Source organism: Pyxicephalus adspersus, chromosome Z (genome assembly GCF_032062135.1).
Source record: "Pyxicephalus adspersus chromosome Z, UCB_Pads_2.0, whole genome shotgun sequence".
Classification (NCBI taxonomy): Eukaryota; Metazoa; Chordata; class Amphibia; order Anura; family Pyxicephalidae; genus Pyxicephalus; species Pyxicephalus adspersus.
The window spans coordinates 16633137-16652389 of record NC_092871.1 but is presented as its reverse complement, the minus strand read 5'-3'; the positions used below and the strand labels follow the sequence as shown (position 1 = coordinate 16652389).

General features: G+C 38.3%; 1 protein-coding gene across 5 annotated transcripts in view; it reads right to left on the bottom strand.

Moving 5' to 3' along the window:
* Positions 1 to 19253, bottom strand: part of RYR1 (ryanodine receptor 1) — a 125277-nt gene that overhangs the window by 20885 nt on the left and 85139 nt on the right. For 2 of the 5 annotated variants that reach the window (XM_072429323.1, XM_072429324.1), the window contains 19 exons: positions 17560 to 17730; positions 17210 to 17269; positions 16853 to 16987; positions 16414 to 16526; positions 15917 to 16013; positions 15464 to 15570; positions 15313 to 15364; positions 15053 to 15121; positions 13754 to 13853; positions 13552 to 13631; positions 11482 to 11558; positions 11162 to 11235; positions 9256 to 9273; positions 7617 to 7697; positions 6407 to 6495; positions 6175 to 6303; positions 5855 to 5959; positions 3473 to 3502; positions 251 to 280 (listed from right to left, as the gene is read on the bottom strand). In XM_072429323.1, the coding sequence (XP_072285424.1) occupies positions 251 to 280; positions 3473 to 3502; positions 5855 to 5959; positions 6175 to 6303; positions 6407 to 6495; positions 7617 to 7697; positions 9256 to 9273; positions 11162 to 11235; positions 11482 to 11558; positions 13552 to 13631; positions 13754 to 13853; positions 15053 to 15121; positions 15313 to 15364; positions 15464 to 15570; positions 15917 to 16013; positions 16414 to 16526; positions 16853 to 16987; positions 17210 to 17269; positions 17560 to 17730 (1617 nt within the window). The remainder of the gene's footprint in view (positions 1 to 250; positions 281 to 3472; positions 3503 to 5854; positions 5960 to 6174; positions 6304 to 6406; positions 6496 to 7616; positions 7698 to 9255; positions 9274 to 11161; positions 11236 to 11481; positions 11559 to 13551; positions 13632 to 13753; positions 13854 to 15052; positions 15122 to 15312; positions 15365 to 15463; positions 15571 to 15916; positions 16014 to 16413; positions 16527 to 16852; positions 16988 to 17209; positions 17270 to 17559; positions 17731 to 19253) is intronic. The other 3 variants (XM_072429327.1, XM_072429328.1, XM_072429326.1) reach the window with 2 other exon arrangements.

Sequence of the window (19253 nt, the reverse complement as noted above, 5' to 3'; positions counted from 1 at the left end):
AATTTCTTCAGATACTGTTAGATGGTTAAATAGGCTTAGTGTCATCTCTATACCCCTCTAGGCTACTAAACAGACAAAGACTGCAAAGCTTTGCACTGACTGTACAGTTTTGTAAATATATATTAATGTAATACATTCAGTTGGAAATGGTGTAGCTTGGCTGTCAAGAACACAAATTTGTTACACAAAGATTTGGAAAAGTTTAAAAAAAAAAAACAATGACTGGTAACCATGTGAATCTCCATCTTACCTCTGGGTAGAAGCGACTCTTGAAATGATCCTTGTATGCAATAAATACATAGAAATGCAATAAACATACCGTATAAACACTATGGTCATTACTCTCTATGCCTTTTTTAAATACCATTTTTCTCCCTACCTCCAGTAAGAAAAATACCATTAGATCAATTTCTTTGATGTGTTGGAATTGGCTAGTAATTGCAAAAGTTAATTTTGAAAGAATATTTTAAAGAGGTTTCCAATTCAGAAATAGTTACTTAATTACATCTGATAATTAATATTTTCCTATGGCTGGCAGTTACAAAAGGCAATCACTTTTAATGATCTCCCTATCTCATAAGTGGAATAGTTGCCATGATTTTATTCTTCTTTGAAAGATTGGGATTATTGAAAGTGAATGCAGTCTATTCAATAAAAAGCAAGAGGTTCTTTTGATAGTACACCTTCTCCAGTACAAATATTTACTTCATTCACTCTGCTTACCAAAGTAAAAAAAAAAATTGTAAACATTGTTCGCTTACATGGAAATATGGGTCTTTTATCAACGCTATTTGTTAGAGGTTTTAGTCTTGCTCAACATTGTATTACAGGTAGAAAGGAAGAGAGTCAAATGCTCCCATATTGGAAAGAACCAGTCATTTCTCAGGTCTCTGGCTGGCCAATGGGTTGGCAGGGGAGTATGAAGAAGATAAGTATTTCCAATGGAGAATATAGGCTATCAGTTGAACCCGACAAATTGACATTTGACAATTGATTTACTTCAAGTACAACAATCCAAAGCAACCAATTACAAATTTTCTAACCTAAATGAAATAATTTATTATGGTGCTATGATGTCTAGTGTTGCTTTCACTGCTTTGTTGAACCCTTTACAACTGAGTAAGTTGTAAAAAGCTAAACATTTGCCCAAACAGTTCTCCATCAATAATATATCCATGAGATTCTTTCAGTTCAGTAGTTTTGTACATCTCTGTACATTACTATTTTGGCATAGGTAAGAAAAAAGTTACAAGAGCCCTCTCTCTGAACCGAAAAACCAAGATTATTCTTGGGTCTTCAAGACATTGCTTTGCCAGTACAGCTACATTTTGTGGTGGACTACTGGAAATCTAATGCTATCCAACCATCGCATGCTGACCATGAGATGTTCATTTGCAAAGTCTATTGTCCTCCCTATTATCTATACTTAAATAAACTAAAAAGCTGTATAAGCTCATTTTAAAAGGTAAGTAAGGTTTTTCCCACCTTTGGGAGTACGAGAGACGAAAGGCACACCAGAGATGAAGAGGTTACGGACGAAGGGGTGAGGAAGGCAGTTTAAAGTCTCCTCTCTTTCCCTGCCTCTCCACCCCAGACATTATGCTACAATAAAAGATGCTGCATGGAACAGACAGACAGATATCATGAGAGGGGAGGAGAAAGAGGGAGAGAGATGTGGTATCCAGTAACTAACCATTGTGGGACCCATTCATACCCTGGCTGTATAGAATGCCAGTATGTTCTGTTAAGGCCTCAAATGTTTACCTGTTTCTATTGTTGGCCAGCGTATAGGTGCTTGAGACATGAATATTTGGGTTGCACCTCAGAGTCCCGGGGTGAATCTATTATAAGTGGGATTCACTAACGGGCACCCAAACTTCTGGCATGGCCGGGATACTCTGTCTCTCCTCTTCCTTCCTCCCCCCGTGACTGACAAATGTCAAAAAAAAACAATTCACAAAGAAAGCAATGAGATCACCCCATAAAAAGCGGGCAATGCCCACACAGCTCCGTACTGTCACACGGCTGCTGGCAAAACAAGGGGGAAGATGGGTATAAGAGGGGAAATTCAACAGAGAGCTAGAGAGAGAGAGAGAAAGAGAGAGAGAGAGAGAGAAAGAGAGAGAGAAAGAGAGAGAGAAAGAGAGAGAAAGAGATAAAAAGTGGAAGAAAATTTTAGAGAAAATGACAAAGGTATGAAAGACAGTCAACGGGCATGTCTTGAACTAAATAAGGCTAGGTAAGTATTGGATGGGGGTTACGTTTTCTGGTGGCATTGAGGAGAACCAGGCTGAACTCTAACCATAAGAAAATCATTTAATATCCTAATAATGGTTTGGGAATGACTCTTGAGCCTATTACAAGGACCAAGAGTAAGCGAGGTAAAGACCTAAGATTCAAAAATATTCATATTTTTGTAGCTGGATTTTTTGAAGGACTTTCCTAGAATCCTAGAGATAATGTATGTATATTTACCAGCTGTGTCCATTTACTTAAAAATCTTTCTTAACATAAAAACGTTCCATGTGTGTAGGTTTGAAGGTAAACCATCCAAATTAATGATATGGGGTTTCAGTTTTTGGTAGAAATTGGAGAGTTAATCCATCTGACAGTTCCCTTTTTATTCATGAGTAAATGATTAACTGGAGTACTTTAACATTAAAGGCAAGTAAGACTTATGTCATGACATATATTATGACCCAACAAAATGCTTAGATTATGCCTTTCTCCCCTTCCAAAGTAGTTCCTAGCTAATCCTTGGCCTGTAAACTATTTAGTCTTAGAGGAACTCTGAAAAAATAATTTAAAGTGTTATGGAAACCCTGCTAAAATAGTTGGTGGACAGTGGGGGAAATGCTTCCTTACAGTGGTGGTCAGACTACCCCTCTTGCAGACAGTTTATTGGTACTATGCTGCTGGCTCTGCCAAGTGAAACTAGATTCAGGCACCAGCAAATGAAGGTCATTCAGCCACGGTTCAACGACCCCTGGTTTATAATGCCTGATCTATGGAACCCTGGGTGAGAATGGCTGATCTGTGGAATCCTGGTTGAGAATGGCTGATCTGTGGAACCCTGGTTGAGAATGGCTGATCTATGGAACCCTGGTTGAGAATGGCTGATCTATGGAACCCTGGTTGAGAATGGCTGATCTATGGAACCCTGGTTGAGAATGGCTGATCTAGAGTCCAGGCACAGCAGAGGGCACAGCATTTGAATATAGGCTATGAAGGCCTGGAGGTCTAAACAATCACCTATGTTTGTGGTTCAAACACTGACACTTTAACTAGCAGTTTTCCGACAAGAGGATATAAAGCATATGAAGACACTAGATGAAATCATAGGGACAGAATGAATGAGTCTGGGAAACAGAGACAAAGGAAGAATGAGAGACAGACACAGAGAAGGGCAGGGAGCACGACTAGCTCAGACACTATAAGGAAACGCAGCCGTGCTACAGAGAAATATTCTTACGCCATTTCGTAGTCCTCCATTTTGGGGCATCTGTTATGTATTAGAATAAAAGTATTATTCAGAATCACTCCACACCAAACTTTATTACACTGCTACCCAAAATGAGTTACAAAAGGGAATCAACCTCATCTGTAACTCAAGAGTGCCTAATGATATGGGCAACACACACTTGTAATAAAGGTCTTCATACATAACAGAGAACTAAGCTTTCACTCCAAATACAAGCAAATATCCTTATTTAGGGCTGAGAACCCCATGCTGCAAAATAATAAGACACACACACTTTCATCAGATTAACTCAAATCTTATATTTGCAAGCATCACTCGCATTCCTCTTACATGCAGAGCTCACATGTTATTCACACGCATAGGAGTATTAAAGTGTATTTCTAGCCAAACTTTTTGTTTAGATTTGTATAGAGTAGGAAAGGGTTGGAACCCATGTTAAGATTTTTATTGCTTTGCCTTTGCTAAAAAGAGTCACTCCCTTTATTTGTCCTAGTCACCAGTTGGGATGGAATGTAACATTTTATAGTAGACAACTGAACAAGTGTTAAGTGGAAATCTTGCTCTAGTGACGACTGACTAAGGGCTCATGTGAGGAAATATGAACAAAGTTATTTATCGAGAAATATTCCTTCCCTGTTCTCTCTTCAAATGAAGTGATAAAAATCATCCTATCAATTGCACAGACAGCAATACAAATCTAGAATTGCCTTTATTAGATGTTACAGTCAACAAAGGAAGTGAATTTGGGGAACTACATTTTAGCCCTAATAAAGGAGAATCATGGCTGAAGATAGCTCCTACTGACTGTTTAGGCTAGTGGATTGACACTTCTATCATTTCTTATCTGCTACCTTCTAAATTTCTAGATCTCTACAAGATTCTAGATTTTTACAGACCTCCAAAAAGGGTCCACTCAGGATGGGAAGCTGCCAATTAATCCATGGTGAAGGCTATCAAACCCTCCATCAGCCAAGTGTACAAGCAATACAAATCTGACAATGGTTTTACCAATTTCCTATTCTATCCAACACAAAGGTGCACATTTATAAAGGAGAGCAGTTATCTCTATCTACTCCCTATACACCCTGCTTCACTATGCACACTGCTTCCACCCACTTTGTAATGACTGGGAGGAGATCTTGTTGCTAAATGAAGCAGAAAGAGCTCCATAATTGAAGGAGAGCTGGCTATGTAACTTTGACATGACCATACTGTCTTCCAAATACAGAGCAAAAATAACTACTTGGGAGCACACTGAGCTCTATAGGTCTGCACCAGATTCATCATTCCATAGCTGGTACAACAAAGAGTATCAGCCATAGCATTTATAAATGTGCCCCAAAGAAAAAGTTCAAGGCATAGATACGCTTTAACTTTCTGAAGAGCACAAATACCATAAAGTAGAACTTACACACTTTTAAATATACGTATAGAGTAATGCCTGTATACCACAAACATTCTCAATTACATAAAAAAAACCTTTAGCAGTGTAAATGAATACATGAGACTTTGCACTGGCTGTATTGTTAATTGTTAATGGGATTTCTACTTTTTAGAACAAATGCACCTTTGTGCTACAAAATAGTATCTCCACTCCTTGCAACCTCCCTCTAAGCCAGGGCAAGACCTTATTACTGACATAACAGGGAAATTCCATGGAGATATTTGGAGAGTTTGTGGAAATATTTTATAGTTAAATGAATAGACTACATATTCTACCACATACCAGAAATCAAGGCCAGTATCCCCTTGCCCATTTGCAGGAAGATGCAAGAGTGGTACATCTCTGTATCATGACATTGATGGGTCTTTTGCCAAAGAGCAAAATCTTTTTTTTAAAATAAAGAATTTCACTTACACTTTGAAAATCAACCTTTAAATCTATTTTTCAGATGTGGCCTTTCTATGCATGCATATAACATTCAAGGATGAGTTAAAACAAATCACCCTTGGAGAATCTGATGTGTGCAAGGGTGCCTTGTAACAAAGATGGTGTGCTTCTCAGGTACGTTATCTTTTTTCCCATGTTCCATACATGTTGTGTATTTAAACTCTTGATTGAGTAAGGTAGAATGGGGTAGATTTAACTATTACTTATAAAAAAAACAACACTCGTACATTGTATATAGACTCATTCATCACATCTCTATATTATGGAGCATTCATTCACAAAAATAATGCCATGGTTAGGCCTTACTTCAGTAAATGCCAGTTTTTTGAACTTTAAAACTAGCAGAACAGATCATTATTATGCCTAGATATTTCAGCAAAATAATGTAACTGAATTTTTATGATATGAAGGCAAAAACCCCTGCTATCCCGAGATAGGAAAGCGGCACAAAGTTTAATACAAAGGACAGGAGTATTGCATACCTGGGCCAGTTTCATCATCATATGAGCAAAGACGTGCAGGAAACCCACTACTGCATCCCATAGACGGCTGTGGGCCAGACTTTGCTGGTTGCCTGTGCATGGACCCTAGGGGCAAAAAAAAACTTTACTAAAATAGAATTTAATTTACAAAACAAAGTTAATTTGTACAATTGTAGTCAAAAGTGCTTGCCCAATTATTTTGACCTACTCCACAGTGAGCTCCTGCTTAGCATAAAGCTATGAGAATGTGGCAACAAGTCCCAGGTGCTGAGTGCAGGTCAGTGTAGGGACAGCATGGTCGGCTCTTTAACCCCTGTTACCTGAATATACTCTGTAAGGCTGTTGAACACTTGCTTTGCTACAGACATGGCTTTGGAAAAGTTTCTTTTGCCCTGTTCATCAATGATGTCCTTTCCAGAGTAATACCAATAAAAATCGCTGATGGATTCCTGAGGTTGGGAAGAAGAATAAAATAAACAAAAGATGAGTGGGCTTTAGAAAGAATTTTACAAATGGTAAGATGGCATTGTATATGTGGCTGCTGGAATTTACCTGTAGACGCAGCAGATAATCCACTGTACAAATGATAATGTTGATGGTGGTGGTGTTACCAGTCTGTGTACGCAGGTAGTTCTGGAAATCTGTACAGGAACAGCATGCTACATTAGGTACAGCCCAATGAGAACTATATTGCGGCAAGACTATCATCTGTCATTGCTATGCTTCCCACAACCCAGATAGCAGGGTCCCAATGACTAGAACCATTCCTGAAGAATCCTTGCAGCCCCAGTGACTTCAAAAGAAAAAACTCTAATGCTCCTCCACATAATGTAGGATATCACCTCCATGCCGCAATAGAGACCTGCCACTGAACAAGCTCAGCTGTAAACAGAACACATTGGGCTCATTAAAAAACAGGGAAATCAGGCATGCCCTCAAACATTCCCCCATGGAAATCTTCCAGGACCATGTGTTTCAATGGCAGTAATTGATTCCCACCAGTGAATGTCTGAAGGTTGTCAGATTCTTTGTTTTATAAATAGAGCTCTTTATGTCACTTTTCACATAATCTGAACATGTTGTGCTTCCTGAAGATACAGTAGTGTTGTATAATTGATATATATTAAAGCCTAATTGCTGAAGAATTCTGTCTATTACTTACTAGTACTGTCTTTGACCCATTGTAAATGCTAATGAGAAAAAAGAGGGAGAACATTTGCCTCTGGGACAAAACACACAGAACAGACGCTAAGGAGAGGAATGCCACAAAAAACCTAAATCGGTGTAACAAATAAAATCGGAGTTAGGGCCTGTTCCCTATTGTGTTTTGCATTAACCCACATTTTTTTGTGTCAAACCGTTTTTGTTAACACAATGCACATTACATGGCTTGGTGCAATGAATTACCATTTATTCTTGGCTCTCTATTTTTAAAAGTGCAGTATACACATGTTTTTACCATGTAGTGCTTTAGGAAGTCTATAAGAATGTACTCCAGAGCCAGCCTGCAACAGATATATTATTCTCCACATTTTATTTTCTATGCATGGTCCTTAACTGGATCTCACAGGCAGTGTTTTAACACTGTTACACTATTGTTGTATATTGTGACACAACAGAAAGTTACGCATGGAGACTTGTAAATATACTCTTGAGTCCTATTTAAGTCACTTCCAAACTCTCAAATATATTTTAAATCAATTTACAACCATCCTATTGAACATGCATGCTGTATGGCTGTATAAATCCCTGTATTTCATACCATTATTATGCCCCTCACAAAGCAGTTGAAGGAAGCGGAACAGATCTCGAGTGAACCCATCGTCCGCCATCACCTTCTCTCCTGGTGTCGTTGATCACAGAAAAAGGTGAAAATTAGAGGTGGAACAGACATAATGTAACATAAGTAAAGACAGGAGCAAAACATAATAAATCAGAAACAAATCTGGTGAAAAAACTGGTTGGAGAAAGAGAGAAGAAAGGAAAGAAAAAAAACAATACACCAGATATAGTGTGACACATGAAAAATAAAAATAAGCACAAAGAAATAAAAAAGAATGAAAGAAAATTAACAGGAAAGTAAAAAGAACACTAAAATGGATAGGATAGAGACAAAGGAGAGAATACAAAGATAATCGTAGATTGACTTTAAAAAAGAAACAGTGAAATAGACAAAAGAAGAACAAACAGCAGCAGGTTTGTGGGTTATAATAAAGCTTGGTGAAAATCACTCATTGAAAAGTTAGTTAGTTCCCAAACTCAACACACTACAAACCAGAAGAAACTGAACTTGTGTGGTTAGGTTGCCAGTAGGTGGTGAAGAGAGAGGTAACCTTACAGAAAATACCTAGGACAAGGTCCTTTAACATGCAAGGCTAAATGCCAAAGTATACCCTCCCCATAAGCTATCTTGGTAAGGCTTGCTAAACGGTCCTGCATTTTTGCTTCTTCCTCCTACTGAACATCCTGTTCTATTCTATGGAGAGGGAAAACAATGCACAGCTAACAAAAAAAAAGGGGGAGAGTATAGCCATCCATTATCCAATATGGCGGATCACAAACAACCTCTTTAATGGCACTGGGGTGGGGGGGGGAGACCCATACTAACATTAGATTTTCACCTAAACAATCACAACTGATGAAGGTGATGAAAATCTAGGGAGTGCATGGACCTTAATCCAGGCAAAGCAGACAGCAGAATCATTGTTTCTGAAAATAGAAGCCTTTGCATTCAGATACAATAACTGGGGTTAGCTCATATCTACAGGTTTCTGTAAGGTCACCATAATATATTAATATATTCACTTACACCTGAGGCTTTGCTAGGAAGGGAGTAAATGATTAGTTGGGAAAGTAAGAGGATCACAGTGCAAAGGGAATTAGTAGTGATGGAATTTGCTGAGCTGACCATGGCTACGTCCAATCATTCATGTCTAGAAATTGATACTACGATGCAAATGCATGAGAAATACATGATAATTACGGAAATGCCAGGGAAAGTCTTGCTAGTATCATATATATTAGAATTACTGCCTTTGAAATCATATGTATAACTATCTTTTATACTAAATGATCACTGATTGGTAAAGCAATCAAACCAGCCAATTGGATGCAAAATTAGCAATAGTCAAGTGATATACAAGTGACCACAACCTTTTTACTCATTGGAAGGGAGTTACTACACCACTTTGTGTTGATAGCACTCTCTGTCCTAGGGATCGGCTTACTCTGCCTACTATACAGATTGGGTAAATAATCCCTATTTACAGTAATATTATGCACAAATCAACATAGTGGTCCTTTTGTTGGGGTGGCCATGGCCTGCTGAGGAAGAGAGGAGGAGGGGGATAGTGACCTGTTAGTAGAAGCACTGGTGAAGTGAGGTTTAAATGAACATTTACCCTGTTCACGGTTGATGACTGGGTACCAAGTAGGTCAGGGAATGAGAGAGGCAGGCAGGAAAAGGAGGGGGGCACAACCACATGTCAGGGAACAGGAAGGAAAACGTGAATATCATTATATCAAACACATTAATTGGATGATGCCAAAAATAAAACAGTCCCCACCCGCTTCCCAAAACATAAAAGAAAGAGAAAGATACAATACAATTGTCATATAGATCAAATTATTGTTTGGGTGTTTAGAGGTGATGGGATTAGGAAAGAAATGGGTTGGGGGAAAATGCAAGTCAGATATACATAAAGACCAAGTTATAAATAATGGCACATTGAAACTAAGTTCATACCCTCATAAATGAAAATTCACTTCCACCAGAAAAATAACAGTACCATAAGCTATGTACCTTATAGAACTCAATTTAAGAATAACGAATGCATAAGTCATGTACTTTATAAAAATCTGTTTAACAAATACTATGAAATCTGGGGCACTTGATATATGACAAACACCAAATCTTTTAGGAAGAATATTTGTGAAGCAAATAAAAATAAAATAAAAATTAACCATACCTATATCAAAGCAGACTATATTAGACGTTCTTTTTTAAGAAACATGATTGGTAGATAGTGACATCATTTGCATTAATTCTACAGTGTATAATAAATAGCTGTGTACAGATTGACATGTGCGAAATGATAATGTATAAAAATGCAATGTAATGGAATCTGGTAACAGACTATTTAATAGTTCACAGTACTTATATTTAATTTATAGGTAGGTCTGACATCCTATATTCCTTATAGACGTGGTTCTCCCCACATGCCATTTTCCTTCCTGCCCTCTACAGCCAAGATAGAGAACCCCCCTCCACAGTGGTGGAGGTTGAACCATCATGCTTTCCTGTCTGTGGTCCATAAGACAGAGGAAATAAGTGGGTGATCCAACATTTCAGCATCCACCTTCAATGTAGAAAAATCCATGCTCCATTTGCTGCAGCATTACAACGAGAAGCCATCCATTGATGGATAAACCCAGATCTTGAAATTACAATCTTGACCAAAAAAAGGTGAAGGTGGTTAAAGTTATGTTACCAGTAGTGTTGGTCCAATATATCAGTGTTCGATTTGGCGGCTATTCAATCGAATAGCCCGAATTTTTTCAAGGAAATCGACCACCATTAAAGACTATAGGGGGGTAAAATTTGGGTTATTTTCATGACTGTGTAGAACTGCAAGAGCAATCAGGGGAGCAGAGCTGTCAGCTGTCAGCTCTTGCAGCCCTAGCATACCTGTAGTAACTGTAGTATGTGTTCTTGGATAGAGATTCTCTATCCAAGAACACAGAAGTCCCATGGCTGGGCTCATGAATGAATGCAGCGGTGGGAATCATTCTGTGACAAGTCTTCCCATTCATCACCTCTAGTGCTCTGTGATTGGCTGAGGAAAGGTAAACCCTGATGACAGCTCAAGCGTCATTGGGATTTTCCTTTCCTCAGCAAATCACAGAGCACTAAAGGTGAATGAATGGGGAGACTTGTCCTCATTTAACCTCTAGTGCCTGGGGATCCCACACTGACAGGAGGATTCCCACAGCTGTGCTCTTGAATGAATGTAGCCGTGGGAATCATCCTGTCATTGTGGGATAACCTGTAAAAAAAAATAAAAATAAAACTTAGTTACACAAATCACACACATTCAATAAATTACTTTACCATTAAAGACTTTTTTTTTTTTTTTACACATATTTTTACACACGAATTCGCAAACTCGAATCCCGTGTTTTTCTGGTTGGGTCTATCCCAATTCGAACAGCCATATTCTGGTTGAATATAGGAACAAACCGAATTCGAACACTAACACTAGTTACCAGTGAATCTTTATTGCTAGATTCATGGCACACATTACTCACTTGTACCCTCCTCTGTCACCATGCCAAGTCCCTCTGCCTTATTCTGGCGTTCAAAGGCATTCAGGTCCAGAACACTGTAATACATACGGAAAGATAAGTGAGAAGAATATTAGTTAATCATAGTGCTTTTTAAAGGTCAGTCTGGTTTGGAATATTACACAAAATGTACATACTTGTGTTATGCCTGTTTTCATGTATGTACAATATCTAGCAATCCTAATAACATTTCTTATCAATATTCACATATTTGAGCTGAAGAACATTATGGATTACTATACTTTTTATATGACTGAATATGGCTATAAATCTATACAACATACCTGCAAGTCTGCATCAGGGCCTGCACACTCTGGAAAAAGCCAACTTCCCTTTTGTCCTTCAGATAATCCAGCATTTTCTGCAGAAAAAGGTAGTCAGAACTAGTCAGCTAGTCAGAGAACTTAACCTCAGCAATGAACACACCTGTATGATTTGTTGCCCCATTTAGGTAGCACATTGTTCAAGTCAGTTAATTGTAAGAAATCATAGAAGAAAAAAGTAGACCTTATCATTTGTGGGCTTTAGTTTCATATACAAAGACTGCCTCGTTTCATTACCCTTTGGGGAATGCAGCATGTAATCAATGCTCACCTTACACCATAACAGATTTCTGTATACCCGGGGAAAATCACTTTTGCCACCTCCTGTGATCTCAAGATTTCAAATATCAAGAGAAAATGCTCCAGTGCAATGATTACATAAGATGTGGGAACCTCAGCTTTCTAGGAATCCTACAAAAAGACCCAAAGAAATTGCCCTTGCCTCACTGAAATCCAGGATACACAGTATTTTTTTTTTAATTTATTTCTTTTTCTATTTTTTTTCTATTTTTATTAGTATTGTGAATAGGGGGATGTGGTGCCAAACAATGAAATCTCCTATTCAAAAAAATAAATCAATTTTTATTTTACCTGAGCGATTATAAATTATCAACAACAAACATACTCTAAAAGGAATCGGTCATTATACCAACATACAAAGACTTTGTTAGCCCTCCAGGTCGTGCCGGCGCCGCTGCTCCTAATTGCAGGCACGGGCGCCGGGTCCTATCTTTCAGGTAACCCCACTACCTGTGTTCCATGCCTGAGTTTCCTTCCTGCTGGAGACTTGCTCTGGTGTTTGAGCTGGCGTGGGTGTATCTCTCTTAAATCTATGAGGTAACACATACACGCCCTCTGTTTCTACAGCCTATGGCTGGATTTCTGCAGGTATTTAAAGGCACCTCCTACTACAGGAAGTTGCCTGAGCAATCTCAAGGTTTTACCCTGTGTAACTCCCAGTGCAAAGGTGGTTCCTCTGTTTGCTTTACTGTGTACCGGACCTTGTTTCTTACCCTTGGACTTTGCCTGTTTGCCGCCTGACCCTGACCTCGGATTACATTTTTGCCACTACCTGTGTTCCATGCCTGAGTTTCCTTCCTGCTGGAGACTTGCTCTGGTGTTTGAGCTGGCGTGGGTGTGTCTCTCTTAAATCTATGAAGTAACACATACACGCCCTCTGTTTCTACAGCCTATGGCTGGATCTCTGCAGGTATTTAAAGGCACCTCCTACTACTGGAAGTTGCCTGAGCAATCTCAAGGTTTTACCCTGTGTAACTCCCAGTGCAAAGGTAGTTCCTCTGTTTGCTTTACTGTGTACCGGACCTTGTTTCTTACCCTTGGACTTTGCCTGTTTGCCGCCTGACCCTGACCTCGGATTACATTTTTGGACCTTTGCCTGATTGCCATCACCCTCTTGGCCACGCAAGCCCCTGGGTGCTTGCACCGAGTACCCTGACCTCTCTGGTCACTGCCACTGACCTGGGGGTTGCTCTGGAGAGGCACCTGGCAGCTACCTTGCTGCCCAAGCCTATCCTCACCATCAGAGGCTCTAGTGAAGACCAGGTAGCGGCTTAGTTACACCCCTACGGAGCACACCCAGTCAGTGGCACAGTGGGTCCACACCGGAGTGCATACCAGACTTAAAAGGGAAGCGGTCATTCTCTGGCTAGGGCTACAGAGAGAAATCTGCAAAGAATTCTGAGTTTTTTAAAAGAGAAAACCCAGCACTAGCGTTTCCTCTTCTGTTCGATTCTGGCTAAGCTAAGCACAAAAAATGGGCTGTTATCATTCACCTGTAAACATAATTTGGGATCCTGCTATACAGCTCTGTAAAGAAATGCATTTTTTTCTGTTCAGTTTCAACTAGCTTTGAAAAATTCTAAAGAAGAGCCAACAGCTGTCTGCAAATATTCAATGCAATATTTTATAGTTACTTGGTAAATAAAAAAAAAAAAAACTAATGTAAATCACTTCTTAATTACAGATTTCCTTTATCTGTTAGATTATCATCATTTGCTCAGTTTTCCTGACCTGCTGGACCTGATTGTTTCCTCCATTAAGAATGGAAATTCCTAACTTGAGTGTGGAGGAGACCATGGCTCCGGTCTCCCCTGAAAGACCAAATGAACAATTGATGAATGTCAAGTCAGCACAACATACAATAGAATTGATGGATTTTAAGAAATAAAATGCCTTGCCAATCCAATTTTGGGAGTTTAAGGTGACTTCTAACCTTTACATGCACTGATCATCTGCAAGACCATCTCAGCAGCACCACGATTATGGAGACGGGACTGCTGGTACAATAGCTTCTGTTTCTCCATTTCTTTCTCCTGTAATGACAACCAGTATATGGTTACTGAGAAAAGTAATGTTTATTAAATATTGGTATATTTGGTTATTTATGGTAATCTGAGCCAGGCATTGGACAAACACATTAGCTATCACCTCCCAAGAATTCAGTTTTCTTGCTCTGTAAACTTTTTGATTATTCTGATCACAGACAATCACACTACTAAAAAGATCCACTTGGCAAGAGACCCCCCATCTTTGTAAACAATGTGTCAGTAGCTATAGATGCCAACAGCTAGGTTACACATGTAGAGAGTACAAGGAAGTAAAATGAAGAAGAATGGCTAGATTCTGGACAGGAGGATTAAGTAGAAGGTTTTGAGAATGGGGGAAAGGTCGTTTCTCGCCCTACTCTTGGGGCTAAAAGCTCAATGATCATCTTAGGAAGACCTTTCCAAAACACAAGCGTAAAAGAAAGGGCGAAATGCCCCCCAAAACTTGGTGTCTGTTTATTGCATGATCTAAAGTTTGCAGTGCTTGACTACGTGACCACCTCAAACTTGTAGCAGAGTCTCCAGAGAGAGTCTGTTTACTTTACACCAACATCACAATTGGTAATGTTCATGTATCATCTCCAGAGTGTGAATACAATTATATTGGGATTGATCTTTTAAAGCTCTCCTAGACTGAGGAAGAGAGACTATTATGGGTGAACCTGGATGATCCAGCAAACCTTGAAACAATTTCTTTTAGTTATTCACTAGTTGTAAAATGTTTCAGCCTTAACCAGATCCATTCTAGGTTTGCTGAATCACTCCAGCTCACCCATGATAGTCTAGCTTCTACAGTCTTGGACAACTTTAATAACTCAGACCCATTGTCTTTTTATATTTGTACTTGCATCATCAGGTGGAATAGCATGAACTTTGTGAGAGCCAATACCTGCAAATGTTACATATTCATATTCCATCCACAAAGTTTTAGTGCAAATTGTATTTGGCACCAAGATTGCTTTAAAAAAAATTATTACGAATTCACCCAAAAAATTAATTTGGAGAAATACAGACATGAAAGGCCTTAAAAACATACTGCTACAAAAAGTGTTGGAAAAAGGTGGAAGAAAGGACGAGTAAGTGGACTGAACCATGATGTGTATACTATAATGGTGTGGTGGCTTCTCAGAATGGAATGAATTTAAGAAGAAAAGAAAAAACAACAAAATAATAAAGGTACAACATACCTCAAATGTGAGTTCAGCCTCCTCATCTTCAACTTCGGGAGCTTCATCCTCTTCCTCAATATGACAACTCTGGGGGGAAAGAAGCAGTGTTTCTATAAGATTATTAAATCAATGCTAAACAAATCTCTTTGACCTAAAAAAAAACCTGCACTACTGAGCGGATATTTTACTTTTAAATATAAACAAAATATAATTCATATTATACAAAAGAAAAAAAATTAATTTTAATTATGTCAAATAATTTAATTATGCCAACTTACTTTTGCCATGATATCAGCATATGCCATATATAAGTAATCTTCTTCCAGTTTACTGCAGAGAAAATAATTTTTTAATAAGATCAAAATTAGGAAAGTTTCATTTAAATTAAATCACACAGAGTTATAGGTTACAGCATCTCGGCACACTTACGTTTTCTCTGTCAGAGCTGTTCTGCTGAAATGAAGGATGAGTTGATGTAGAGGGTCTGGTTTCTTCTCCTCTTCTTCCTCCTCTTCTTCTTCTGTTTCTCCAGATTTCTGGAGAGTTTAGTGTACAAGTAGTTAAAGCAAATTGTTTTACTTTAAACATAAAACCAAACTAAGGAAATTATTATTATTTTTGTAACTGTTTATAAGCCCAAAAGGAGGCAGCCATACTTGCTTTTTACATGCTCAGCACTGCCACCTGTTACACAACACAATAAAGGAGGACACAGTGAGGTATATCCAGCTTGTCCTCCCCTCTCTATAGAACTGAACAGCTCTGTGTGTACAGCGCCCATATAATTCTAGTGTCATTGGAAAAGATCAAGATATATCATTCCTAGTAACAAAAATGTACTGCTTGTGCGCAGCTCTGGTCTTTTCTGTATTGGTTACTTACCGCCAAGTCATCAATCATCCTGTCCTCAAAGTCATGGTTTTCAGTAAAAATCCAGTTCTGTTTATAACTTTCCAAGAACATATTACATGCACGATGCCTATGAAGAAAACCATAATTCTGTTAACTCTTAAGTAAAAGTTTCTGCACACAAAACAACAAGAGTAAAATATGAGCAGCAGTAACCTAAACAAAAAAAGGTATTTTCATACAAAAGACATACCACATACAAAAATGCATTTGATAGCTTCTCTGTCAACTGTATTAAAGCATCAGCATTTTTGGCTAAATTGGATGGAAAGGTTTTTGTTGTTTAGATCCATGGGATTACCATAAACCCCACTTTAGGAAACCGTACCTTGCAGAGATTTGAGTTTTGGGGCTGTTATAATAAATAAACCTAGAATTTTTTACTTAGATGATAAAATAAATGCAAATCACCTGCTTAGAGGTAACTCCAAATATCAGCAAGCCAAAACATCCAGTTCCTCTTTACCTACCTAGGCAAATTGTAAAGGGGCGTCATTCGAAAACAGGCCACAACGGCACGACGACGTTGCTTGGAGAGAAGCTTATGCCAAACAGCTTTTTTAGATTTAAAGGGGTGTTCAGTCTGGTGATGAAAAGAAAGATTGACAACTGAAGGTGATAAACATTTGAACAATGAATAATGCCTATAAGGATTCCTTAAAGATGAACTTTGTGTACATATAAAAGAAGCATCTAATGAAGGTATATATTATATTACTATTGTACTTTTTACTAATATTGAAGTGCAACTAATACTTTTTAGTCATGTGCAAATTGAAAAGAAATGAAGACCAATAAAAAGTAATCAAACACCAACCTGACTCCCAAAAGGTCAATTTTATTTGTTTACTATTGGTTACCTTGGTGAATTAGCTCAATAGAATTTTAGGATTTTAAATAGGAACTTACTAGTTCCAGATGAAAGAGGACAGCAGAGACCTCCTGTACCCTTTTCACAATTTTCTCAGGACTGTTGGAGTCTTCTGCTTTACCTGACATTTTATTATATAGCGCCATCTGCCAACGCATTGAAGAATTTTCCACCTGAAAAGAAAAACAAAATTTAGCTGCATAACGAGATAGAGTACCTGTTCTCTAGGTACAATGAAGAAGCAACATTATGTCCAAACAAATTTTCAAAGAGTCAACTTAGAACCAACACCATCACCTGTGATCAATGACCATTGGAAGACCAGCACTGGATATGACATATGTATAAAACTGTTCTACTACAAAGTTTTCTACTGCATGTCAGAAAGTACTAACCTTGCCCTGAAGATGGAGATTATTATTCAGGAATTCTCGTACTTCTTCATCTGTGTCTTTCTGTTAAAATAAATTATTAAACAAAAAAACATTAGTACAACGATATTGGCTATTCTTTAAATGTATTTATGAGTGAAGAAGGTGTGGGAAATAAGGCAGCCTAAAGACTCAACTGAGACCAGGAACTGAACAAAGTCCAGATGAAGTCTTGCACCATTTTATGTGTTTACAGTTCTGTCTGCCCGTGCATAGAAATGCTTCTACTTGGATATCCTGCTCTTATAACTTAACTAACATCTGGTAAAACGTTGAATACCTTCTAAATTTTACCTACCCCTCACCATACTCACCAGAGCATAGCGTGTCTTGGCCAAAGTTATGAGCTCCTGGTCAGTTGGGGAACACATGTTTAGACCAATTGGAAGCATCTTCTTTAGAGTAGCCACAATAAGTGAAGTCTGTACAGAATAACGATCTCCACGTCTCTTCTTTTTTGTGCGCTCTTGGTCAGAGCCACCAGACTGAAGGGAAAAAAAGAAGAATAGACCACTTACGCATAAAACTACCAGAATTCTAAGCATATAGAACACATGCAGTTCATTCACATGGCAACTACCAATGGCAGACCCAAGGTCAGGGCAATTTTTTCAACAGACTGCCAACAACCAAAACAGGCATGAGCTCTCCCTCCACCCACCATGAACACTTTGCCAAGTGTCTAATCAGCCAACATCTACAGCTGCTTCAGATAAACAGTATCTGCCAAGAGCAAAGTTCCAGCCACTATCAGAGCCCGAAAAGCATGACTCGGGACCACCATCTGCTAGGGTCCTTTGTATTCAACAAAAAAAAAACACAGACCAGTACATAAATCGTGCTCTTCCAACAACTTTTCTAGTTGCCAATTAAATCTGAAGAGATTGCTAGTTATAACTCCTTCTTACATTCATGTACAACTGTCCATAAAACAAGGTCTCTGCTGGTACCCATGCATGATTTAATTATCTATGTTACATTTAAAGGCAATACATATCTAGTCAGACATTCACAGGTTAGTCAATGGGCCTGTTTTACTAAAGCTATCCAGGACTGAAGAAGATATACTTGGGAGAACCTGGATGATCCTACAAACAAGGAATGGATTTACCTGGCCCATTCCATTAAAAACATTTACTAAATAATAGCAATATAATTTTAAGGAATCCATTTGCTGGATCACCCAGTTCCTCCCATAGTAGCCTACCTTCCCCAGTTTTTAAGAGTTTGAATAAAACAAGCCGAATGAAATACAATTTCCCCCAAACAATATTCAAACACTGAAGTTCAGCCATGAGTATCAACAAATTATTAATGCCCGAGTTAGATCAGCTAGCCCATAGTTCACTTGCATAGGCAAACTTTGTTTTCCAATGTTCATCAAGGCCACATCAGTTGCAAACTGACTGGTTTTTTTTTTATTAAAAAGCTCAGTGCCCCCAGTTTATATATAAACCAAACATTTACACATTTATTTGTGCTAAACAATGTTTCAAACATTATTTTTGTTGCTAATATAGACCACTGAGTTATAATATTTTTTTTAAAAAAGCTATACTTTCAAAATTTAGGAAATGTATTTATAAAGCAGGGAGTCTGATACTCCCTGGTGGGAATCAATACCTGCCATTGAAACACATGGACCTGGAAGATTGCCACAAGGAAATGTTTTAGGGAATGTAAGGTTCACTGTTTTATAAATTAGAGTGGATTATAGGAAGTTTTATTCTATTGGGTCTAACAAAAACAAATGAGAATGCAGTGAAGGTTTTCTGACCTATCTTAAAGTATCTTTAGCAATAGAATAAATCTAAATAGACAACTCCAGAGGAATCTGGATGAGTGTCTGCAAAATTCTGGACTAAAGTGCAAAATGCGTCAACATCTTACAAGCATTGATGTCTGTAACCACATCTATTGAAAAAAAAATGATGACTAAGACTTGACTACTAGTTTTGCCTATACTTATACTTGAATGTCTACACTACTCTTAAATAGAAAAACTAAA